This window comes from Lissotriton helveticus, chromosome 6 (genome assembly GCF_964261635.1).
Source record: "Lissotriton helveticus chromosome 6, aLisHel1.1, whole genome shotgun sequence".
In the NCBI taxonomy this organism is placed as follows: domain Eukaryota; kingdom Metazoa; phylum Chordata; class Amphibia; order Caudata; family Salamandridae; genus Lissotriton; species Lissotriton helveticus.
The window spans coordinates 504,987,911-505,013,696 of NC_136067.1; the positions used below are offsets into that span (position 1 = coordinate 504,987,911).

Genomic DNA, 25,786 nt, shown 5'->3' on the forward strand with positions numbered 1-25,786 from the left:
ACTTCAAGTACATGCACTTTAGCACTGGTTAGCAGTGTTGAAGCACTCAAAGTCCTAAGGCTAACAAAGGGAATCAGCTAAATGCCAACAAGTCTGGGGAAAGACCACCCTAAGTATGACAGATCTAACAATATGTATATATTTTTAAATATATATTATGCAAGTTTTTAAGTAGCACGCTGAATACTAGTCTTTTGTATTATTTATCTATTTAGGTTGGTGTTTTAAATTTGTTTTATTGCTTTATTTAACCTTAAATATTATTACAGTTTGAATGTCCAGTTTTTATGAAGATTAAAAGGTGTCGTTGGTTTACGTGGTGCTTTTAGAATAGACTTCTCGCTATTAAGTCTAGCTATGAAAGCTTTTGTTGTTAGCAAAGGTGTAACTTTGCATACTAAGAGTTTATGCATTTCTTTAGAATATTTTGATGGTTTGGCTTGAGGTGGGTTAGGGAGTGTCTCATTCTTAGTTTTTAGTAGTTGTGTCCTTTTTCATGAATTTATGGGAATTGGTAAAGTATAGAGTGGCTTCTTCCACTTTTTCCTTGGAAGGAATTGTGTTTCCCTTCTACTGCATTATTTGTCCTGCGTCTTTCTCCGTTCCCACCTTCCAGCTGTCCCAACCCTGTGCCTCATGGAAACAGTCCAGACCGAACTGCCAAGCCAGGTCCTCCCTGGACCGGAAACAAGCATCTTGGGACCAATTTCTGGGTCTTACCCTTCATCAGCCAGGCTAGCTTGAATCCTGGGGCACAGTGATCAAGGGACCCACGTTTGGGCTTACCCATCCCACTGAGGGTGAAAAGTGCTACACAACAAATGATGGAAGGAATGCTGAATAAATCATACATTCACCCCCAGTCAAGAGATCTTGGTTAAAGCCATTGATCTTTTCCTCACCATGCCACCCCAATTTAGACCCAGCCATATGCAAATCATTCTTGACCCTGTACCTTATGGGAACAGTTCAGACCGAACTGCCAAGCCAGGTCCTCCATGGACCGGAAACAAGCATCCTGGGACCGGTTTCTGGGTATTACCTTTCATCAGCCAGGCAAGCTTGAATCCAGTGGCACAGTGAGCAAGGGACCAACGTCTAGGCATATCCATCCCACTTAAGGTAGGAAACCGGTCCTAAGATGCTTGTTTCCAGTCCAGAGAGGGCCTGGCCTGGCAGTTCGGGATGGAGTGTTCCCATGAGGCACAGGTTCAAGACTGATTTGCGTATGGCTACGTTCAAACTGGAATGACATGGTGAGCAGAAAAATGATGGATTTAGGCCCAGATCTCTTTACGGGTTGAATGAGTGACATTGTTCTGCATTCTCTCCATCAATTGTTCTTTTTGCATTTGTCACCCCGAGTGGGAGGGGTATGCCCAGACGTGGGTCCTGTGCTCTTCATGCCACTGGAGTTAAGCTATCCTGGCTGATGAGGGATGAAACCCCAAAACCGGTCCTAGGATGCTTGCTTCCAGTCTACGGAGGGCCTGGCCTGGCAGTTTGGGCTGGACTGTTCCCATGAGGCACAGGCTCAAGGCTGATTTGCATATTGCTGGGTTCAAACTGGAATGGCATGGTGAGAAAGAAAACGATGGATTTAGGCCCAGTTCTCTGTACTGGGGTGAATGTATGACATTGTTCTGCATTCTGTACATCAATTGTTCTTTTTGTACATGTAGTTGACAGTGCCTATATAGGGTCAAATAATTCCTTCCACAGGTAGGGCTGTGTGTTGGAGGCAATCAATCAATCATGTGTTTGTACAGCACAACTACTTACCTGTGAGGGTCTCAAAGTGCTGGGGCCGAGGGGAGGTGCAGGTTTCAGTCCATCAAGGAGAAGGTGGGTCGGAAAGCCATGTTTTGAGGGTTTTCGTGAAGATGGGGAGTGATGTCGTCTATCTGAAGTGGAGAGGTAGGGAGTTCCAGGCTCTGGCCGCGAGGAAGGAGAAGAAGTGGCCGCCCGATCTGGACTTCCAGGTGCGGGGGACCACAGCGTAGGAGAGCTGGACTGATTGTAGGGTCCTTTGGGGTGCATGGAATTAGAGTCGGCAGTTCAGGTATTCAGGTCCGGTGTTATGGAGGGCTTTGTGTGCGTGGATGAGAATCTTGAAGGTGATTCTAGCCTCGATGTGGAGCCAGTGGAGTATGCGCAGGTGCTGGGATATGTGGCAGTGTCTTGTCAGGTTGAGAACCAGTCTTACGGCGGCATTCAAGATGTTTTGTAGCTTGCGGTGAGGTTTTTATTTATTCCAGCATAGAGTGCGTTGCCATAGTCAAGTCTGCCGGTGACGATGGCATGAGTGACGGTCTTTTAGTGCTCGAGGGGGATCCATGAAAATCGTTCGAAGTAGGCGGAGGGGGTAGAAGCAGGAGGATGCAACGGAGTTGATCTGGCAGTCCATTTTGAGTTCCGAGTCCAGGATGATTCCGAGGTTGCGTGTGTGGTCCATGGTGGGGGGCAGGTTTCTGAGGGTGGGGGCCACCAGGTGTCGTTCCAGGCATCAGGGTGTGGGCCCATTATGAGTTCTTTTGTTTTGTCATTGTTGAGTTGTAGGCAGCTGCTTTTCATCCATTTGATGACTGCTTCCATGCCTTCTTGAAAGTTGTGCTTGGCTGCATTGGGTTTGTTGGATAGGGAGAGGATGAGTTGGGTGTCGCCTGCTTATGCGACAATGTTGAGCAAGTGTGTTTTGACGATGGGGGTGAGCGGAGCCATGTAGATGTTGAACAGCATGGGGCTGAGGGAGGATCCCTGGGGGACTCTACAGGTGGTTGGTGTAGAGTCCAAGAGGAAAGGAGGGAGTCTGACCCGCAGCGTTCTGTCGAAGGGGAAGGAGTGTATCCAATCGAGGGCCTTGCCCTGGATCCCTGTGTCGTTAAGTCTGCGTGTTAGGGTGCAGTGAGAGACTGTGTCGAAGGCCGCTGAGAGGTTGAGGAAGATGAGGGCTACTGTCTCTCCTCTGTCCAGGAGGGAGCCGATGTCGTCTGTAGCAGTGAGTAGGACGGTTTCTGTGCTGTGTTTTTTTCTGGAGCCGGATTGGGAGGGGTCGAGGATGTTGTGCTCTTCGACGAAGGTGGCGAGTTGGATGTTGATGGCTTTCTTGATGACTTTCGCTGGGAACGGGAACAAGGAGATGAGTCTGTAGTTTTTGGTGTCCGTGGGGTCCGGTAAGGAATTCTTCAGGAGGAGTTTGATCTCGGCGTGCTTTCAGTTGTCAGGGAAGGAGGTGTTCGCGAGGGAGCGGTTGATGGTGTGGCAGTGCATAGGTGCAATGGTGTTGGCGGCTCTGTTGAAGATGTGGTGTGGGCAGGGGTCAATGGGGGCCCCAGAGTGGATTGACTTCATCGTCTTCAGCATGTCTTTGGTTGTGAGGGCTGTACAGCTATCAATTGTTGGCTTCAGGGTTCGGGGTGGTTGGTTAGGGTTCAGTGTGTTGTCTGTCTTCATCAAACTTGTCATAAATGTTCCTGATTTTGTGGTGGAAGAAGGTGCTGAGGTTGTCGCAGAAGTCATGAGAAGGAGGGATGTCTGTAGACTCGCTGGTGGGTTGGGCGAACTCCTTGATGATGCTGAAGAGCTCTTTGCTGTTGTGTGCATGTGTGGAGATTCTGTCTGTGTTTGCTTTTTTTCTTATATTTCTGATGAGTTGGTGGTGGGCGTGGGTGGCGGCTCTGAAGTTGTTGTGGGTGTCTGTGGATTTGGAGTTCCTCCAGGTCTTTTCGAGGTGGCGGCATGTGCTTCTGGACTCTCGAAGTTCTGTGGTAAACCATCTGATTTTCTTGGCCGTTGTGTTGTTCTTCTTCCTGATGGGGGCAATGGTGTTGGCGCTGTTTGAGATCCATCTGTGCCGAGTTCGGGCTGCGGTGTTGGGATCATCCTCTTCTGCAATGGGTAGGGTGGAGTTGCCGAGTGAGGTGGTGAGCTGGTTGTCAGTGATTTTGGTCCAGTTTCTTAGTGGGAGCAGGTGCTGGGGTCTGTGGATGGAGGGTGTTCTGAAGGAGAAGTGGACGCATCAATGGTCTGTCCATGGAAGTTCGGTGGTGTGGCTAATAGTGACGAAGTTTCCTGTTGTGAAGAGGGCGTTGAGGGTGTGTACTGCTGAGTGTGTTGGTTCAGTCACGATCTGGCGGAGTCCAATGTTGTGGAGGTTGTTCAAAAGGGATGTGGTGTCGGGGTCTAGTTGGTTGTTGAGGTGGAAGTTGAGGTCTCCCAACAAGGTGTATTTGGTGGATGCGATGGCTTGCTGCAAGATGATGTCTGTGATGAAGTTGGTGAATGGTCAGTGGGATCCAGGGGGTCGATAGATGAGGGTTCCCTAGAGGGTGGTGGTGGGGCTGGCCTGTATCTTTAAGTGTAGGTGTTCCATCAGGTCTGTGGGCTTGACGGGGAGTGTGCTCAGCCGGAGGGTGGACTTGTGGACGATGGTGATTCCTCCTTCAGGGTGGTTGGGGCAGTCTGTTTGGGAGATCTTTTACCCTTGGGGAATGGCGATGGCGATGTCCGGTCCCAATGTGGTGTTGGTCCAGGTTTCGGTGAAGAATGCGACATCCGGGGTGGTGCTGTAGACGAATTACCAGATTTCTGTTGCGTGTTTGTGGACTGATGGTACATTGAGGAGGATGCATTGCAGGGTCTTCAGTGCGGTTGTGTTCTTTTCGGCGAGTTGTACTGGGTCTGTGGTCCAGACAGTGCTACAGGTGTGCCGGCAGCGGTGACAGCTGAAGGGTCCGTGGGTGTCGCCTGGTGAGGCTAGCTTGCAGTTATTGTTGCAACTTGGGTTGAGTGCGTGGAGTGCAGCTGGGTTATAGTGTTGGCGGTGCGGTCCAGGGTTCCTTCGGTGCACCAGTGGCCGCCATTAAGTAGGGGTTGGGGAGGGCTGGAGAGCTGGGAGGTGGGAGTGGGGAGGGGAACTGGCTTGGGCTGGTCACACTGGGGGGAGGGGCCGTGGGGCAGCAGCGGCAGGGAAAACGAGCACAAAAGAGTGGGAAAAAGGACAAACAGAGGAAAAGTGAAAGAAAGGAGAGTAAAAGGGTGAAAATAAAAGTAAAGGGTGAAAAACGGGAAAAGGGAACAGAAAGTAGAGGATAGATCGGAGTGAGAGAAGGAGTCAGAGGTCCACTGGACCAACAGGGATGAGGTGCAGGTATAACCTGCGGGTAGAGGAGGACTTCGAACACCAACACTACAGGAGTCGGGGGGCCCCAGGAGAGGCCTCACTTAATGGTGGAGCTGTCAATCAATCAGGGGTTTGTTAAAGCGCGACTACTCACCTGTAAGGGTCTCAAGGCGCTAGGGGTGGGGGGGGGGTGCAGGTTCCATTCCATCAAGGAGGGGGTCTGTCGAAGAGCCAGGTTTTGAGGTTTCTTGCGTAGATGGGGAGCGATGTTGTCTGTCTGAGGTGGAGCGGAAGGGTGTTCCATGCTTTGGCAGCGAGGAAGGAGAAGGAGCGGCCTCCCGATCTGGTCTCTCTGGTGTGGGGGACCACGGCGTAGGAGAGCTGGGCTGATCGTAGGGTCCTTTGGGGTGCGTGGAATTTGAGTCGGCTGTTCAGGTAGGCTGGTCCGGTGCCGTGGAGGGCCTTGTGTGCGTGGGTGAGCATCTTAAAGGTGATTCTCGCCTCGACGGGGAGCCAGTGGAGTGTGCGCAGGTGCTGGGAGATGTGGCAGTGTTTTGACAGGTTGAGGACTAGTCTTGCGGCGGCGTTCTGGATGTTCTGTAGCTTGCGGATGAGGTTTTTGTTTATTCCGGCATAGAGTGCGTTGCCGTAGTCGAGTCTGCTGGTGACCAGGGCGTGAGTGACTGTCTTTCGGTGTTTGAAGGTCTTACGAAGGAGGCGGAGGGTGTGGAAGCAGGAAGATGAGACAGAGTTGATCTGGCGGTCCATTTTGAGCTCGGAGTCCAGGATGATTCCCAGGTTGCGTGCGTGGTCTGTGGGGGTTGGCGGGTTTCCGAGGGCGGTGGGCCACCAGGTGTCGCTCCAGGCGTCGGGCTTTGGGCCCATGATGAGTACTTCTGTTTTGTTGGTGTTTAGTTGTAGGCAGCTGTTTTTCATCCATTTGGCGACAGCTTCCATGTCTTCTCAAAAGTTGCGTCTGGCGGTGTTGGGCTCGTTGGATAGGGAGAGGAAGAGCTGGGTGTCGTCTGCGTATGACACAATGTTGAGTCCGTAGGTTCTGACGATGGGGGCAAGTGGAGCCATGTAGACGTTGAAGAGCGTCACGCTGAGGGAGGAGCCCTGAGGGACTCCGCAGGTGGTAGGTGTGGGGTCCGAGAGGAAAGGGGGGAGTCTGACCCCCTGCCGGAGAGGAAGGAGCAGATCCAGCCGAGGGCCTTGTCCTGGATTCCTGCGTCATAGAGTCTGCGTATTAGGGTGCGGTGGGAGACTGTGTCAAACGCCGCTGATAGGTCGAGGAGGATGAGGGCTACTGTTTCTCCTTTGTCCAGTAGGGTGCGGATGTCGTCTGTTGCGGCGAGGAGGGCGGTTTCCGTACTGTGTTTTTTTCTGAAGCCGGATTGGGAGGAGTCGAGGATGTTGTGTTCTTCAATGAACGTGGCGAGTTGGCTGTTGATGGGTTTCTCGATGACTTTCGCTGGGAACGGGAGCAGGGAGATGGGTCTGTAGTTTTTGAGGTCGGTGGGGTCCGCTGAGGGTTTCTTTAGGAGGGGGTTCACCTCGGCATGTTTCCAGTCGTCGGGGAACGAGGCAGTCGCTAGGGAGCGGTTGATGGTGTGGCGGAGCATGGGTGCGATGGTGTCGGCGGCTCTGTTGAAGATGTGGTGAGGGCAGGGGTCCGTGGGGGCCCTCGAGTGGATTGACTTCATTGTCTTCAGTGTGTCTTCGGCGGTGAGGGCTGTCCAGTCATCAATCGCTGGTTTCCGGGTGTCGGGGGTGGTTGGTGAGGGTTCAGTGTGTTGGTTGTCTTCGTCAAAGTTGTCGTAGATGCTCTTGATTTTGTGGTGGAAAAAGGTGCTGAGTTTGTCGCAGAGGTCTTGTGAGGGAGGGATGTCGGTAGACTCGCTGGTGGGTTGGGCGAACTCCTTGATGATGCTGAAGAGTTCCTTACTGTTGTGTGCGTGGGTGGAGATTCTGTCTTCAATCGTTTTTTTCCTCGTTTCTCTGATGAGTTGATGGTGGGCGTTGGTGGCGGCTCTGAAGTTGTTGTGGGCTTCTGTGGATTTGGTGTTTCTCCAGGCCTTTTCGAGGCGACGGCATGTGCGCCTGGATTCTCGAAGTTCGGTGGTAAACCATCTGGCTTTCTTGGTACGGGTATTGTTGTTTTTCTTGAGGGGGGCTATGGTGTTGGTGCTGTCCGAGATCCATCTATACAGGGTTCGGGCTGCGGTGTTGGGGTCGTCGTTTTCCGCGATGGTTGGGGTGGAGTTGTTGAGTCAGGAGGTGAGCTGGTCGTCGGTGATTTTGGTCCAGTTTCTTTGTGGAAGCAGGTGCTGGTGTCTGTGGATGGTGGGTGTTCTGAAGGTGAAGTGGACGCAACGATGGTCGGTCCATGGGAGTTCGGTGGTGTGGCTGAAGGTGATGGAGTTTCCTGTAGTGAAGAGGGGGTCGAGGGTGTGTCCTGCTGAGTGCGTGGGCTCGGTCACGATCTGGCGGAGTCCAATGTTGTGGAGGTTGTCCAGGAGGCATGTGGTGTTGGGGTCCAGTTGATTGTCGAGGTGGAAGTTGAGGTCTCCCAGCAGGGTGTAGTTGGTGGATGCGATGGCCTGCGGGGAGATAATGTCCGTGATGGAGTTGGCGAAGGGTCCGCGGGGTCCAGGGGGTTGGTAGATGAGAGTTCCTCGGAGGGCGGCGGTGGGGCTGGCCAGTATCTTGAAGTGAAGGTGTTCCATCAGTTCTGTGGACTCGTCAAGGAGTGTGCTCAGGCGGAGGCTGGATTTGTGGACGATGGCGATTCCTCCTCCTGGGTGGGTGGGGCGGTCCTTCCTGGAGATCTTGTATCCTTGGGGGATGGCGATGTCCGGTCCTGAGGTGGTGTTGGTCCAGGTTTCGGTGAAGAATGTTACGTCCGGGGTGGTGCTGTCAAGTAGGTCCCAGATTTCTGTGGCGTGTTTGTGGAGGGATCGGACATTGAGGAGGATGCATTGCAGGGTCTTCGGTTCGGTTGTGTTCTTGTGGGCGGGTTGTGCTGGATCCGTGTTCTTGGCGGTGCTGCAGGTGTGCCGGCAGCGGTGACAGCTGAAGGGTCCATGGGTGTCGGCTGGTGATGCTAGCTTGCAGTTGTTGTTGCAGCCTGGGTTGGGTGCGTGGAGTGCTGCTGGGTCGTAGCGTTGGTCCAGGGTTCCTGGTGCTGGTCGCAGACGGGGGCAGACGTGCTTGCCTTTGACGCGCCTTCGTTGCACCAGCGGCGCGCCCGCAGCCCGCGCTGGGGGGGGAGGGGCCGCGGGGGCAGCAGCGGCGGGGAAAGGTAAAGGGAGGAAAGAAGGGATAAAGAAAAAGGGAGAATAAGCAGAAATAAGGCACAAAAGAGCAGAGATGCAGAAAAGAGCAGAAAGGTGAAAGATAGAAAGGGTTAGAAAAACGAGTGAAGGAGCAGAGGGAGAGAAAGGGAAAATAGGCAGAAATAAGGCAAAAAAGAGCAGAGGTGCAGAAAGGTGAAAGATAGAAAGGGTAGAAAAACGAGGGAAAACGAGTGAAGGAGCAGATGGAGAGAAAGGGAAAATGGGCAGAAATAAGGCACAAAAGAGCAGAGATGCAGAAAGGTGCAGAAAGGTGAAAGATAGAAAGAGTAGAAAACCGAGTGAAGGAGCAGAGTGAGAGAAAGGAGACAGAGGTCCACTGGACCACCAGGGATGAGGCGCAGGGAAACCTGCAGGTGGAGGAGGGCCTTGATCACCAACACTCAAGAGTGCAGGGGCAGGGGCACCTCACTTAATGGTGGAGCTGTGAGGGTGGGAGAGCAATTTCACTGACAATGAGTCAGTGGTCTTGCTCGCCTGTCCCCGCAGTGGCCGCCATTAAGTAGGGGTCGGGGAGGGCTGGACAGCTGGGAGGCGGGAGCGGGGAGGGGAGCTGGATTGGGCCGGTCGCGCTGGGGGTGGGGCGCGGGGGCAGCAGCGGCGGGGAAAGGTAAAGGGAGGAAAGAAGGGATAAAGAAAAAGGGAAAATAAGCAGAAATAAGGCACAAAAAAGCAGAGATGCAGAAAAGAGCAGAAAGGTGAAAGATAGAAAGGGTTAGAAAAACGAGTGAAGGAGCAGAGGGAGAGAAAGGGAAAATGGGCAGAAATAAGGCACAAAAGAGCAGAGGTGCAGAAAGGTGAAAGATAGAAAGGGTAGAAAAACGAGGGAAAACGAGTGAAGGAGCAGAAAGGGAAAATGGGCAGAAATAAGGCACAAAAGAGCAGAGATGCAGAAAGGTGCAGAAAGGTGAAAGATAGAAAGAGTAGAAAACCGAGTGAAGGAGCAGAGTGAGGGAAAGGAGACAGAGGTCCACTGGACCACCAGGGATGAGGCGCAGGGAAACCTGCGGGTGGAGGAGGGCCTCGATCACCAACACTCAAGAGTGCAGGGGCAGGGGCACCTCACTTAATGGTGGAGCTGTGAGGATGGGAGAGCAATTTCACTGACAATGAGTCAGTGGTCTTGCTCGCCGGTCCCTGCAACGGGCGCCATTAAGTAGGGGTCGGGGAGGGAAGGACAGCTTGGGGGAGCGGGGAGGGGAACTGGCTTGGGCTGTTCACGCTTTGGGGAGGGGCAGCGGGGGCAGCAGCAGTGGGGGAAAGGGGTGCAAAAGAGTGGGAAAAAGGAAAAAAGTCAAAGTGAAGAAAAATGAAAGAAAGGGGAGTAAAAGGGTGAAAATAAAAGTAAATTGTGAAAAACGGGAAAAGGGAGCAGAAAGGAGAGGATAGAGCAGAGCGAGAGAAGGAGTCAGAGGTCTACTGGACAACTAGGGATGAGGCGCAGATATAGCCTGCGGGTGGAGGAGGGCCTCGAACACCAACACTGCAGGAGTGCAGGGGCTCAGGAGAGGCCTCATTTAATGGTGGAGCTGCGAGGGTGGGAGAGCAATTTCACTGACAGTGAGTCAGTGGCCTTGCTCCCGCATGCATGGACCTCAGTACTAAGAGCAATGTGCAGTTAATTTGGCCATCCCACTCTTTCTACCCTCTCACCAGTGATGCGCATCAGCTGGCAACACAGTCCTTCACTTGACCTCCCCAGGGGCCACTCAACTTTCTCCCTCGTCTAAGGTTTTGCTTGTTGGGCTGCAAGAGGCCGTAGCATGGGGGAGGTCACCTCTATCAAGGACCACAAGATTCAAAGCCTGGTATTTTCACAGCTGAATCGCGACCCCTCCTCTAGGCTCGCCTCAGTGCTGCAGGTCATCACAGCAAATACAGGAGCTCCCTACCCAGGGGACCTAGCCTCACAAGAGGCAGTAGCAGGCTGTACTGACCTACTTATTGGCACTCCAGACCTGGAACCCCCAGTCAGAGCCCCACACTGTACAGACCCTGGTCATGCATTAGGGTCTCAGGAAAGCAACCAATTGCTTAAAACATCTTCATGACAGTGCCTTTTACCACTTCAGGAGGAGCAAGGTATCAGCTGTCTCCAAACTTGGCAGCCCGCCCAGCAGGCCAGGAGGTGGACTGTAACAAGCCCGGTCAAATCTCCAGATTGCTGCACTCACCTCCAGCCTCGTATCTCTGCGGTTCCGACAGCCCATCTCCCTGGGCCCTGATTCAGCTTTCAGGAAGCATTGTGTGATGGGGGGCGCACGCTCATCGAGGGACCACCTCGCTGGCCTGAAAGCACCTGCCAGGGCCCATGTGGTGCTGGTGGTGCTCCTCTCTTGTGACTGAGCAATGGTGCTGATACTCCACCCAGCTTTGCAGCCATCCCCCTGTAGCCAGTGAGCGTGTACAGAGGAACCACTGCTTATGACAGGAAAGTCTGGATAACCTCATTTGGTGCCAAATAGAGGAGATTTTCAGGCCCAGGTACGAGAGTCTTGGGATTACGCATCTGCTGTCTTGGATGGTTGAACACGCCCCCAGCCAAGTTGCATAAATACTTTATACATTGCCTCTAAGTTGAGCCTTACTGCTTTTTGTGCCAAGGTACCCAAGGTTAATCACTGTTTCAAAAGAGAAATGATTATTCAGGTAAACAGTATCACAAACAAATCTATGGATCACATAAGCATTGTTCATCATACCTTCTACAAACATGTAGCGGTAAATAAGTTAATGTTTTCTCATACTTTTTAACATGTCTATCTCCAAATCAATAAAAGCACATTGCAAGCTGAGAAAATGCTTGATAAAATGCACGTTTTCATGTTATTATGCATTTTCAGAAATATGTATTAAGCCACTGGCTAATTTCGTCATTCTCAATTACACACAAAAGCAAACATACTCTCCGAGAAATGTGTGCCCATTGTCAAATGGAATTAGGGCATTAGATTCTTCAACGTTGCCTCTTTGTACTGTAACCGCGAAAAAACTAGCAACACAAGAGGACACTTTTGGCACTTTGGTTATATTCTGTTGATGATCCAGCATGTAGGAGTAAATTGAAATGATAATGGCTAATAAATATCTTAGTCAAAGAAATTAGGAAATGTGTAAGACAATATATACTTTGCATATTGTCATACTTGGAAAAACCGGACTATCCTTTGTGAATGTTGTACAGGGTTATGAGTTCAGCAGCCTAAACATAATACATAATAGATGATCATATTTAATGTACTAATTGCAGTTGATGCAGGTCTATACGGCCCCCATTAGCAAGCCTCTTAAGGCCTTGGAGCTGGTTTTCTGTAGTGCCCGAGGGAGCCTACCCCAGGACACTATTTCCCTGCCCGCAAGCACGCAGGCAGGAAAATTTGTCTGCTTCCACCCAGTGAGAGCAGAAACGTTTTCTCTGCCCACACTCTTGCGGCCAAGGAAACTCAGATTTTTCTGGCTTGGCAGGAGCAGTGAAAAATACCTGTGACTGCCAGCTACATCAATGCCAGGTTCTGCAGTAAACAGGATGGGTGCATGTGAGTAGCCGGTGGGGGTGCGGGGGCCCTGGGGCTCTCCCTGTGGCCCCCAATATTTATTTTTGTGGGTGCCCTGGGTGATCACCGGGGCACCGACATTAGAGCCCTGAGGATGGGGTCGTAGTAGCCGTAAAGGCTCAGGGAAGGGTAAAAGAACCTGGGGTGAGGTCCCTGGGGTCATAAATGGTTAGGCAGGGTAGCGAATGCCCCCCATAAGAAAGAAAATGGCAGAAGGGATGGGGCTCCAATTCGCCTGTAAATGCTCAGGGAGTGGAGTTACACAACTCCCACTCCAATGTTTATAAAAAAGAGGGGCCCGATTCACCAAACTAACTTAAGACAAAATCCTAAACGTACTACTTTAGGTATTCACAGAAGGCATTTAGTAGTAGTAAAGTTAGGATTTTGTCTTAAGTCTGTCTTAAGTCTGTCGTAAGTCTGTCGTAAGTCTGTCGTAAGTCTGTCTTAAGTCAGTCCTAAGTTTGTCTTAAGTCTGTCCTAAGTTTGTCTTAAGTCTGTCTTAAGTCTGTCTCAAGTCTGTCTTAAGTCTGTCCTAAGTTTGTCTTAAGTCAAACTTAAGTCAAACTTAAGACAAAATCCTAACTTTACTACTACTAAATGCCTTCTGTGAATACCAAAAGTAGTAGGACAGACTTAAGACAGACTTAAGACAGACTTAAGACAGACTTAAAACAGACTTAAGAGAGACTTAAGACAAACTTAGGACAGACTTAAGACAGACTTAAGACAGACTTAAGACAAACTTAAGACAAACTTAAGACAGACTTAAGACAAACTTAAGACAAACTTAGAACAGACTTAGGAAAGACTTAAGACAGACTTAGGACAAAATCCTAACTTTACTACTACTAAATGCCTTCTGTAAATACGAAAAGTAGTACGTTTAGGATTTTGTCTTAAGTTAGTTCTGTGAATCGGGACGGAGGGGTCTCAAGTGGACACCTGGATCAACATTAATTATGAATGAACATCAGGAGCAGCTAGTTTATTAATCACTGCTCCTTGAAGGCGCACCACATGATGCCCGGCAAGGGCTTTTTTGATTTTTGGTGACCCTAGAATCCAAGCCTTTGCTATGCTGTGGGAAGCTGCAGGGAGTGAGGCAGCCACCCAGCAGTATAAAAAACCCAGTAAATCTCCTGAGTCATTACTTTTTGGGATAGCTTACCATATGTTTTAAAGTACTCCTATCTGGAGCTCAAAGCTCATCAGATGAAGTGCAAGGCCATCTTGTCATTGTTTCTGTGATTGCATTTTGTGGGTGGAAAAGTGTTAAAAGAAAGACTCAGAGACATGTTGGTTCTATGCTCAATAAAGAATATGTCAGAGGGCCTCATTACGAGCCTGGTAGTCCATTGTGGGGGGGTGATGGTGGCCGTCTTCTGACTGCCCTTTTACAACCAGGACGGTCCACCCCCTGCAAACACCAGGGATCAGGGACCCTTGGTGGCGGTGCTGCAGTGTTGAGGGCGCAATATGCTTGGTAGGGCTGCTGCAGCCCCACCAAGCATATTATGAGTTTCCTCACTGCCACACTTTTCATGGCAGTGTGACCGCCATGAAAAGTGAGGCAGTGGGGAAACAAAGTGGGCTCCACAGGGCCCCCTTGTGCCTCTGTGCCATTGGATGCATGCAGAAGGTTGCATGTTGTGCCCCCTTGGGTACATGCATCCCAGTACCTGCACAGCATGGACAGCAGCGGTCCATGCCATGCAGGTACTAATTTTGAAGTTCCCATTAAGGTGCCTATTTATAGGCACCAACATGGAAACACCAAAGAACAACCCGCCAGACAGGAGAATACGCCTAATCTGACGGGCAGTTCAACCATGGGTTTAACAGTGCAGGAGCAGAGGGAGAGAAAGGGAAAATGGGCAGAAATAAGGCACAAAAGAGCAGAGATGCAGAAAGGTGCAGAAAGGTGAAAGATAGAAAGAGTAGAAAACCGAGTGAAGGAGCAGAGTGAGAGAAAGGAGACAGAGGTCCACTGGACCACCAGGGATGAGGCGCAGGGAAACCTGCGGGTGGAGGAGGGCCTCGATCACCAACACTCAAGAGTGCAGGGGCAGGGGCACCTCACTTAATGGTGGAGCTGTGAGGGTGGGAGAGCAATTTCACTGACAATGAGTCAGTGGTCTTGCTCGCCTGTCCCCGCAGTGGCCGCCAATAAGTAGGGGTCGGGGAGGGCTGGACAGCTGGGAGGCGGGAGCGGGGAGGGGAGCTGGATTGGACCGGTCGCGCTGGGGGGGGGCGCGGGGGCAGCAGCGGCGGGGAAAGGTAAAGGGAGGAAAGAAGGGATAAAGAAAAAGGGAAAATAAGCAGAAATAAGGCACAAAAAAGCAGAGATGCAGAAAAGAGCAGAAAGGTGAAAGATAGAAAGGGTTAGAAAAACGAGTGAAGGAGCAGAGGGAGAGAAAGGGAAAATGGGCAGAAATAAGGCACAAAAGAGCAGAGGTGCAGAAAGGTGAAAGATAGAAAGGGTAGAAAAACGAGGGAAAACGAGTGAAGGAGCAGAAAGGGAAAATGGGCAGAAATAAGGCACAAAAGAGCAGAGATGCAGAAAGGTGCAGAAAGGTGAAAGATAGAAAGAGTAGAAAACCGAGTGAAGGAGCAGAGTGAGGGAAAGGAGACTGAGGTCCACTGGACCACCAGGGATGAGGCGCAGGGAAACCTGCGGGTGGAGGAGGGCCTCGATCACCAACACTCAAGAGTGCAGGGGCAGGGGCACCTCACTTAATGGTGGAGCTGTGAGGGTGGGAGAGCAATTTCACTGACAATGAGTCAGTGGTCTTGCTCGCCGGTCCCTGCAACGGGCGCCATTAAGTAGGGGTCGGGGAGGGAAGGACAGCTTGTGGGAGCGGGGAGGGGAACTGGCTTGGGCTGGTCACGCTTTGGGGAGGGGCAGCGGGGGCAGCAGCAGTGGGGGGAAGGGGTGCAAAAGAGTGGGAAAAAGGAAAAAAGTCAAAGTGAAGAAAAATGAAAGAAAGGGGAGTAAAAGGGTGAAAATAAAAGTAAATGGTGAAAAACGGGAAAAGGGAGCAGAAAGGAGAGGATAGAGCAGAGCGAGAGAAGGAGTCAGAGGTCTACTGGACAACTAGGGATGAGGCGCAGATATAGCCTGCGGGTGGAGGAGGGCCTCGAACACCAACACTACAGGAGTGCAGGGGCTCAGGAGAGGCCTCATTTAATGGTGGAGCTGCGAGGGTGGGAGAGCAATTTCACAGACAGTGAGTCAGTGGCCTTGCTCCCGCATGCATGGACCTCAGTACTAAGAGCAATGTGCAGTTAATTTGGCCATCCCACTCTTTCTACCCTCTCACCAGTGATGCGCATCAGCTGGCAACACAGTCCTTCAATTGACCTCCCCAGGGGCCACTCAACTTTCTCCCTCGTCTAAGGTTTTGCTTGTTGGGCTGCAAGAGGCCGTAGCATGGGGGAGGTCACCTCTATCAAGGACCACAAGATTCAAAGCCTGGTATTTTCACAGCTGAATCGCGACCCCTCCACTAGGCTCGCCTCAGTGCTGCAGGTCATCACAGCAAATACAGGAGCTCCCTACCCAGGGGACCTAGCCTCACAAGAGGCAGTAGCAGGCTGTACTGACCTACTTATTGGCACTCCAGACCTGGAACCCCCAGTCAGAGCCCCACACTGTACAGACCCTGGTCATGCATTAGGGTCTCAGGAAAGCAACCAATTGCTTAAAACATCTTCACAACAGTGCCTTTTACCACTTCAGGAGGAGCAAGGTATCAGCTGTCTCCAAACTTGGCAGCCCGCCCAGCAGGCCAGGAGGTGGACTGTAACAAGCCCGGTCAAATCTCCAGATTGCTGCACTCACCTCCAGCCTCGTATCTCTGCGGTTCCGACAGCCCATCTCCCTGGGCCCTGATTCAGCTTTCAGGAAGCATTGTGTGATGGGGGGCGCACGCTCATCGAGGGACCACCTCGCTGGCCTGAAAGCACCTGCCAGGGCCCATGTGGTGCTGGTGGTGCTCCTCTCTTGTGACTGAGCAATGGTGCTGATACTCCACCCAGCTTTGCAGCCATCCCCCTGTAGCCAGTGAGCGTGTACAGAGGAACCACTGCTTATGACAGGAAAGTCTGGATAACCTCATTTGGTGCCAAATAGAGGAGATTTTCAGGCCCAGGTACGAGAGTCTTGGGATTACGCATCTGCTGTCTTGGATGGTTGAACACGCCCCCAGCCAAGTTGCATAAATACTTTATACATTGCCTCTAAGTTGAGCCTTACTGCTTTTTGTGCCAAGGTACCCAAGGTTAATCACTGTTTCAAAAGAGAAATGATTATTCAGGTAAACAGTATCACAAACAAATCTATGGATCACATAAGCATTGTTCATCATACCTTCTACAAACATGTAGCGGTAAATAAGTTAATGTTTTCTCATACTTTTTAACATGTCTATCTCCAAATCAATAAAAGCACATTGCAAGCTGAGAAAATGCTTGATAAAATGCACGTTTTCATGTTATTATGCATTTTCAGAAATATGTATTAAGCCACTGGCTAATTTCGTCATTCTCAATTACACACAAAAGCAAACATACTCTCCGAGAAATGTGTGCCCATTATCAAATGGAATTAGGGCATTAGATTCTTCAACGTTGCCTCTTTGTACTGTAACCGCGAAAAAACTAGCAACACAAGAGGACACTTTTGGCACTTTGGTTATATTCTGTTGATGATCCAGCATGTAGGAGTAAATTGAAATGATAATGGCTAATAAATATCTTAGTCAAAGAAATTAGGAAATGTGTAAGACAATATATACTTTGCATATTGTCATACTTGGAAAAACCGGACTATCCTTTGTGAATGTTGTACAGGGTTATGAGTTCAGCAGCCTAAACATAATACATAATAGATGATCATATTTAATGTACTAATTGCAGTTGATGCAGGTCTATACGGCCCCCATTAGCAAGCCTCTTAAGGCCTTGGAGCTGGTTTTCTGTAGTGCCCGAGGGAGCCTAACCCAGGACACTATTTCCCTGCCCGCAAGCACGCAGGCAGGAAAATTTGTCTGCTTCCACCCAGTGAGAGCAGAAACGTTTTCTCTGCCCACACTCTTGCGGCCAAGGAAACTCAGATTTTTCTGGCTTGGCAGGAGCAGTGAAAAATACCTGTGACTGCCAGCTACATCAATGCCAGGTTCTGCAGTAAACAGGATGGGTGCATGTGAGTAGCCGGTGGGGGTGCGGGGGCCCTGGGGCTCTCCCTGTGGCCCCCAATATTTATTTTTTGTGGGTGCCCTGGGTGATCACCGGGGCACCGACATTAGAGCCCTGAGGATGGGGTCGTAGTAGCCGTAAAGGCTCAGGGAAGGGTAAAAGAACCTGGGGTGAGGTCCCTGGGGTCATAAATGGTTAGGCAGGGTAGCGAATGCCCCCCATAAGAAAGAAAATGGCAGAAGGGATGGGGCTCCAATTCGCCTGTAAATGCTCAGGGAGTGGAGTTACACAACTCCCACTCCAATGTTTATAAAAAAGAGGGGCCCGATTCACCAAACTAACTTAAGACAAAATCCTAAACTTACTACTTTAGGTATTCACAGAAGGCATTTAGTAGTAGTAAAGTTAGGATTTTGTCTTAAGTCTGTCTTAAGTCTGTCGTAAGTCTGTCGTAAGTCTGTCTTAAGTCAGTCCTAAGTTTGTCTTAAGTCTGTCCTAAGTTTGTCTTAAGTCTGTCTTAAGTCTGTCTCAAGTCTGTCTTAAGTCTGTCCTAAGTTTGTCTTAAGTCAAACTTAAGTCAAACTTAAGACAAAATCCTAACTTTACTACTACTAAATGCCTTCTGTGAATACCAAAAGTAGTAGGACAGACTTAAGACAGACTTAAGACAGACTTAAGACAGACTTAAAACAGACTTAAGAGAGACTTAAGACAAACTTAGGACAGACTTAAGACAGACTTAAGACACGCTTAAGACAAACTTAAGACAAACTTAAGACAGACTTAAGACAAACTTAAGAAAAACTTAGAACAGACTTAGGAAAGACTTAAGACAGACTTAGGACAAAATCCTAACTTTACTACTACTAAATGCCTTCTGTAAATACGAAAAGTAGTACGTTTAGGATTTTGTCTTAAGTTAGTTCTGTGAATCGGGACGGAGGGGTCTCAAGTGGACACCTGGATCAAAATTAATTATGAATGAACATCAGGAGCAGCTAGTTTATTAATCACTGCTCCTTGAAGGCGCACCACATGATGCCCGGCAAGGGCTTTTTTGATTTTTGGTGACCCTAGAATCCAAGCCTTTGCTATGCTGTGGGAAGCTGCAGGGAGTGAGGCAGCCACCCAGCAGTATAAAAAACCCAGTAAATCTCCTGAGTCATTACTTTTTGGGATAGCTTACCATATGTTTTAAAGTACTCCTATCTGGAGCTCAAAGCTCATCAGATGAAGTGCAAGGCCATCTTGTCATTGTTTCTGTGATTGCATTTTGTGGGTGGAAAAATGTTAAAAGAAAGACTCAGAGACATGTTGGTTCTATGCTCAATAAAGAATATGTCAGAGGGCCTCATTACGAGCCTGGTAGTCCATTGTGGGGGGGTGATGGTGGCCGTCTTCTGACTGCCCTTTTACAACCAGGACGGTCCACCCCCTGCAAACGCCAGAGATCAGGGACCCTTGGTGGCGGTGCTGCAGTGTTGAGGGCGCAATATGCTTGGTAGGGCTGCTGCAGCCCCACCAAGCATATTATGAGTTTCCTCACTGCCACACTTTTCATGGCAGTGTGACCGCCATGAAAAGTGAGGCAGTGGGGAAACAAAGTGGGCTCTACAGGGCCCCCTTGTGCCTCTGTGCCATTGGATGCATGCAGAAGGGTGCATGTTGTGCCCCCTTGGGTACATGCATCCCAGTACCTGCACAGCATGGACAGCAGCGGTCCATGCCATGCAGGTACTAATTTTGAAGTTCCCATTAAGGTGCCTATTTATAGGCACCAACATGGAAACACCAAAGAACAACCCGCCAGACAGGAGAATATGCCTAATCTGACGGGCAGTTCAACCATGGGTTTAACAGTGCAGGAGCAGGTCGCCAAACTTGTAATGAGGCCCTTAGTCTTTCTTTCGCGATTTTCCGACTCACAAAATTCAACAATAGAAACTGTGTTGAAAGAAAGACTCACAGACATGTTGATTTTTTCATATTAAAACTAACATTTTATAATACCCACTAATATTAAATCTTGCACAGTGTGAATAACTGAAATATTTATTCGCCCCATTGCACCCCCCTTCCCTTTTATGGATATTTTGGACATTTTGACCCAGGGTGGGCTCCACTGGGCCTATAATGGCTCAGGACAGGGGCCCACGTGCCCCCTTCCCCTTATGGGATTCAGCCACGGGGTGGACACCCTAGGACCTATAATGGTTCAGGGAGTGGGGAGATGCATCTTCACATATATCTCTTACTATCACAATGCAGATTTGTTCCCTCTCAATACTTCAGTGGAGTGTACCATACTCTGTCCTGCTAGGTTTTCATCCTAGAATTACATTCTCCTACTTCTCCTACTCTCCAATTATAGAAGGACAAAAAATGGTAAAAGTCATGGTGGCGGAATTAAGCTCGAAATGTTATGAGGTATTATTGAGTAATAAATGTGGAATTGATACATCACAGCATGGAAACCCTGCGCCAATTAGCATTTATCAAAAGCAAAACGCTGGTGCAAAAGCTTTGTCTTCAGCGCAAAAACACATACATTTGTTTCAGAGTTTAGAATACCAATTTAATTGACATTGTTTCTGGATCCTGGTATTAGGAAAATCAAAATTCAATATTCTCTTCAGAGAAGTGATAATAGCTCTCAGATTTGTTTTCTCGCAACTATAACAACAGCTGGAATCTTAAAAAATGTTGACATTCTTTAATAGATATATCCTAAACATTAGTCTATATTTCAGGTGGGGAGAAGTCAAAGGTCCAAATGGAGAAAAACAGAAGTTCTGGGTGAGTGAAATGTTTTAATGTGAACAGAGCTCAAAGGAAGAATGTAAAATAATGTATTCTTACATTTGTTTTGTTTTTTACAAACACAATGTAACATAAGTAACAAATTGAAACCAATGAAAGACATATATTGCATTGTCTAGTTTAATTCAGGTCAAAGTTATCTAGTTGTTGAAAAGCTTTACCATACATTTTTCATCAATAGCCATTGACTCCATCATGGGTTTAGATCAGTTTAACAAACAGAAACGTTTATGGAGTAATTTTTGTTAGCCCTGATACCAAATGCAAATAAGACTAGACCTCTAGGCAATGATGAAACAAAGGGAAACATGTTACGTTTCTTTTGTGCTACTTCCAAATATGGGACAACATTGACAAGTATTTGCAGACACAGGTACAGTAATGCTATTTAACACAGGCTGGATGGAATATATACATGCACTTTCTTTCAGAAGTAAACAGTTATGAAATATGGGGAACTGGCCATAAGTTATTGTGGGTCAAAGACACAATGGGGAGCTTCTGGTTCAAAATACAAATGCCTGTATGAACAAGCTGTGCACAATGCTTTGTGTTCACCTGAAATACAGCTCTTAGCTTCTAAAATGTCTCTGTTACTGTACAATGGCACCTTCAGCCTTTCAGCAAATGTGGAAGTGTGTGTGCTTTGCCAAACAACCAGTCCAATGGGTTGCAAAGGCAACTCTGATTCAAGGGCAGGAAATATCAACACCAGGGCCACCACATATTCCAACAAGGACCCAGGACAATACAATCATAACAGAGAACATGAATATCTCTGGATCAATTTTGCAATTTAAAAACAATATTTTTACAATATATTAAAGCATGATATCTGTGGGAGAATTTCAACTGCTACCATAAAATGTTTATAAAAAACAACAGACCTGTTATCAAGTATTAACAGCAATGCGTAATTTTCATTATGGACAATGAAAGATAATGCATAAATTGTAAGTACATAGATACTAAGCACCACGATGGTGTTCATCTGCCTGGGTCATGTACGAGACAATTAGTAAATGATGAAATAAGTGAGAAAGGATTAGTGGTAAGTGTGTGCATTCATTGTTACCTAATATTTCTAAAATGTCATGTCAATGATCAAGTCCATCACTGTAGGAAAATGCAAAATCAGCCTGCCAACTTAATCCCTTTTGACATGTATAAACCATCCTATTAAATACCAATACGTCAGTCATAAGTATGCTATATTTCCACAAGGCAGGCTGCATGGTATTTAAATTAAGGTGTGCAGAGTTTTAATGTTAAACATGTCCTTACAGTGATAAAGCCCCCAAAAGCTATTTTCACAGTAGGAGAACTTTCAGTTCAATAAAGAAGGACTGTAGTGCAATATTTCATTTAGTAATGTTATCTCCACCTAGGACACAGTAAGTTCATACTCAAACTTTTTAAAATATTCATTACAAGCCCAATTCACTGGTACAGTTTGATTTGCAATAAACATTTTAGGACAGAGACAGTTATAAAATCACCTGGTTCCTGCCTAAATCCTCTAGAAGCCCACTTGCATACAGTTCCAAATGTCATTCAGCTTCTGAATCACCCCCTTCATGAGGGGTGAATTTGATCCTAGACCTGAGACAAAGAACTGGATGTTGGGAGGTGGTTTGTTCCTTTGGCAGGAGAGCAATCTAGGCTGTGCCCAGGAGCCTAACTTCAAAGAGGCTTACAGTGTAATAGGCAAGTGTTAGCAGGCACTTGGATGGGACACTCTTTTGTCCACCTAGTAAGCTAGAGACCAATCTTAGTAGGAGTGGAGCTACCTCTAGAACTGGTTTGAAGTGACCATAGGAAGGGGTAACATTTCCTTGGCCACACCTCCAGGATGGACACTGGACCTCTGAGCAAAGGAAGAAAGGTTGAGCCATTTTGGGTATAGGTAAGGAGGGACACTGTGGGAGTTTTGAAGAAGAACACACAGAAAGTGATGCAAAGGTGGGTAGGGCTACCCCTTGGAACAACCAGCAAAGAAGGTCAGGAACCTCGGGGTGATGTTTGACGATAAGCTCTCATTCATTCATCACACGAATGCAGTTGTATCCGCATCCTTTAACATTCTTAGAATGGTAAATAAGCTTCTCCCTTTCCTTCCCTTTAGTGCGGGAAAAACTCTCATGTGTACGCTGGTTTTGGAAAAGATCGACTATTGTAATGGTCTCTTTCTGAATGCTCAGGAGAGAGTTTTAAACAAGTTACAATTAGTGCAAAACGCAGCAGCAAGACTACTTTCTGGTACACCAAAATTTAAGTCCATATCCTCAGTCATCCGCCAACTACATTGGTTACCAGTCAGATGCAGAACAAAATTCAAGGTTCTATGTATAACATACAAAGCAATCAACAACGTTGGACCAGAATTCTTGAAAAAAGCTCTTTGTTTATATACGAACTCCAGAACTCTTCGCTCATCCTCAGCACGGTGCTTGACCATCCCACGCACTAAGAAATCATCTTGTGGAGACAGAGCATTCATAGTCGCGACCACCAGACTGTGGAATGCCCTTCCTTTTTATATTAAGTCCAGTACATCCCTCATGATATTCAGAAAGTCGGTAAAAACCTGGCTGTTTAATCAGTGAGTACGCTTTTCAATCCTACGTTCCTTTGTCTTACAGCGCCGTGAGACCTCCGGGTAGTTGTGCGCTATAAAAGTTTCATAAATAAATAAATAAATACATTTTCCATATTGGTAGGGAGGGGACAAGAGTCACCCACATCCAAAGGCTCATGCCAGGCCTTAATGTGGCACCTCTGGCTTCCCTCTTCAGAACACTACTGGACCTGTGGAAGACAGACGAGGACTGGGTCAGTTTTATGACCTTCTTTTAAACTATGGTGACATAACACACAGCTGGCAGCCCTTTTCTTGAAGAATCAAGCTGACCAGTTCCAACTGGACCTACCCTAGACCCTGTTTGTGGCTTTTGCTGCAGTGAGTTTTGACTATTACTGCTGTCCTGATGCATTGGAACCCTTTGCCATGTCGAAGTGTACTCCTCCTAACATTCTATACACCCTAGGACTTTATAAACATTTTAAGAAAAAAATCCCTGGAGGATCAAGTCAAACATCTAAGTCGATCGAAAGAAGGTGCGTTGCACATTGGTCAAATATTCAGGTTGCCCCCACTCTGAGCTTTTTCACAAGAGCAAAACTGTTTCATATGAACATCACAGAAAGCATCATGGAGACCTGTTCCACTACAGCTTGCAGCCTTGTCCTACTGGAAGAATCCAAGCTCCAAAAAAGTCAGGACGTAGAAAGATTCACCAGATAAAGGCACCAAAAGTATCCAGCCGGCGACAGACCTTCCTATGGTTGCCAATTTTACATTTTCCATGGGCTCTGAACTTTTCCAACATAAGTCAACAGCTTAACTGGGACCTTGTCTAATGGCTATCTTGCCTTGCAGATCCTTTCTCGACTACAGCCTGATGCCTTGCCCAGCTGAGGACTATCAGCTCTCTTTTCAGAAACTAAGGGGCTCATTAGGATGGCGGGGTCCCTGCAGATTTGGACTGGCCCCCAGACATGTGGCCGTCCCGCACCACGAATTAGGATGCGACCGCCACCATGGCAGACACACTCTGCAATTTAACATTGTGGCAGGTTCTGCTGACAGCAGCACCCTCCACGATGTTAAAATCGCATATCTAGGATTTCACTGCACCACATGGCAGGCACCACACGGTGCCTGCCACTTGGTGCAGTGAAATGTATGGTACCCCCAAGTGCACCCTACCTTCCCCAGACACAAGGGGGGCCCGCAATGGGCCCCTAGACCCAATCCCCACCAGCCTTTCCATGGCAGCATCGACATCATGGAATGGCCTTTAATTTCCCACATCCTAATTTGGCGGACGGGGCCTGCTAGGCACCGCCACCATAATAGTGGCCCTGCTCCACCCTCCAGGCAATCCTTACGATTGCCAGCGGCAGACGGACTTTGTGTCCGCCGCAATACCCACCGCCATCCTAATATGGCGGTGGGTAAATCTCACTGTGATGGCGGAACGATCGCCGCTACTAGCTCGGCGATCGTTCCACCATCGTAATGAGCCCCTAAGTCAGGAGGTAAAACTTCAACAGGGATAAAACTTGTTTCTTTACTTAACCCATGCTTCACTGTGTATGATCTTTTAGCATCTAGGTAAAAGTCAAGGGAAACCAGGCAACACTTTTTTGGCACCCTTTTTATTTAAACTATAACATTCATATCTCTGCTTCCCGTAAATGGGTCTTTGCCAATTTTGTGTCATATTGTTTATTGAATTATTCTATATTTGAATATATTTCATGAATTGGTCTGGGGTTTTCATTGAGTAATGTTTTTGACTTTTAAACAGTTTTGGTACTTCTAAATGCTTCACACTTTTTTTAAATAAAACTTTTTATTCATATACAACAAGAACCGGGTGCCGGCACAAGCAGTACAAACTTACTATAGGACTTTTTCGACTCCAACACTAAGATCGTCAAATGAGCAAAATGAGAATGATTATAAGCTCTACATCCATACCATATCTGATCCTTCAAAAGAGACAATCCTACCCACTGAGCCCAAAACATGGTGTGACAGGTGGCCTATGCTAGGAAAATGGCAAAGATAATACATCTAAGGGGGAGGAGCCATCACCTCCGCTGTCAACTGGGCCAACTGGGCCATCAACGTTCATCTGTCCCTCTGAAGCTCCACCGAGAAATGCAAATGTCCCCTCTATATTTGTATTAGAATTGTGCTCCCAAGAATCTTGGTTGCATCCCCCTGTGACCACACCTTTGTAATATTCAAACTGTGATTCTCTTGTTTGTATTAAGGCATCAAACTCCTTAAATTTGTCTTCAATTTTTTTGAATTTTATTTCATTCTGTTGAAATTCATCTTCATTTCAAATGGTCAATGTTCTTTATTTATTGCATTCTCAAAATACTTTTAGATGCATGCTGTACTCCAATGCATTTCAAGCAAAAAGCTCTTCATCAGGGAGAAAAATCTACAAATTAAACCATAATGCACTGAGAAAATGAACCTTAGCAAAATTTCACATAATACAATTCTTTGCAACATGCTCCCTCAAAGTGATTGACAATGTGCAAAGGTGGCTATGCTATATTTAAATGAAAGTATATATACGTGAATATTTTATGTTTCTTATCGTGCTCGAGCGTGAGGTCATTCATGTGGTTTTTACTCACATTCAATGCCGTTCCTATATGCCTCGAACGTACTGTAAAAAATAATAAAAAACGAGTGTGAGCCACATGTTTAATAACCAAGTGGTCAATGACCTTCACTGCGAGTATTTAGAAATGATTCAGTCTGCCGCTCTATAACAAGTGCTTAAATTTGCTTACGTACACTTACGTGTGCAGTGTCCCTGTGAGACGGTTACCAAGGGTTCTGTTGTGACCAGCGATATTTCGAGCGGCAATGTGTTAGTTCGATGATGAGTTCAGGAAATGCAGGTGGCGTTTAATAATGTAACCCGTATGCGTGGTGACGCCAAAAATACCGAAAGTGAAAACGGACTAATTCTGCAAACGTTTCATGGTGGCCATGTTTTAGTGTGGTTTATAAACAATGGGTAAAATGGATCTACATAGCTCTAACTCCTTCCCGAAATTAAATATAAACACAGGTACAAAGAATACAAAATGTATATCTGGATTGTTCAATCATGTCATTAATAAACAGCGTTAATAAATTT

General features: G+C 47.8%; 1 protein-coding gene across 2 annotated transcripts in view; it reads left to right on the forward strand.

Moving 5' to 3' along the window:
* TINAG (tubulointerstitial nephritis antigen) overlaps nucleotides 1-25,786 on the forward strand; it is a 1,388,447-nt gene that overhangs the window by 1,255,798 nt on the left and 106,863 nt on the right. For both annotated transcript variants that reach the window (XM_078647965.1, XM_078647966.1), the window contains exon 10: nucleotides 19,982-20,027. In XM_078647965.1, coding sequence (XP_078504091.1) covers nucleotides 19,982-20,027 — 46 coding nt within the window. The remainder of the gene's footprint in view (nucleotides 1-19,981; nucleotides 20,028-25,786) is intronic.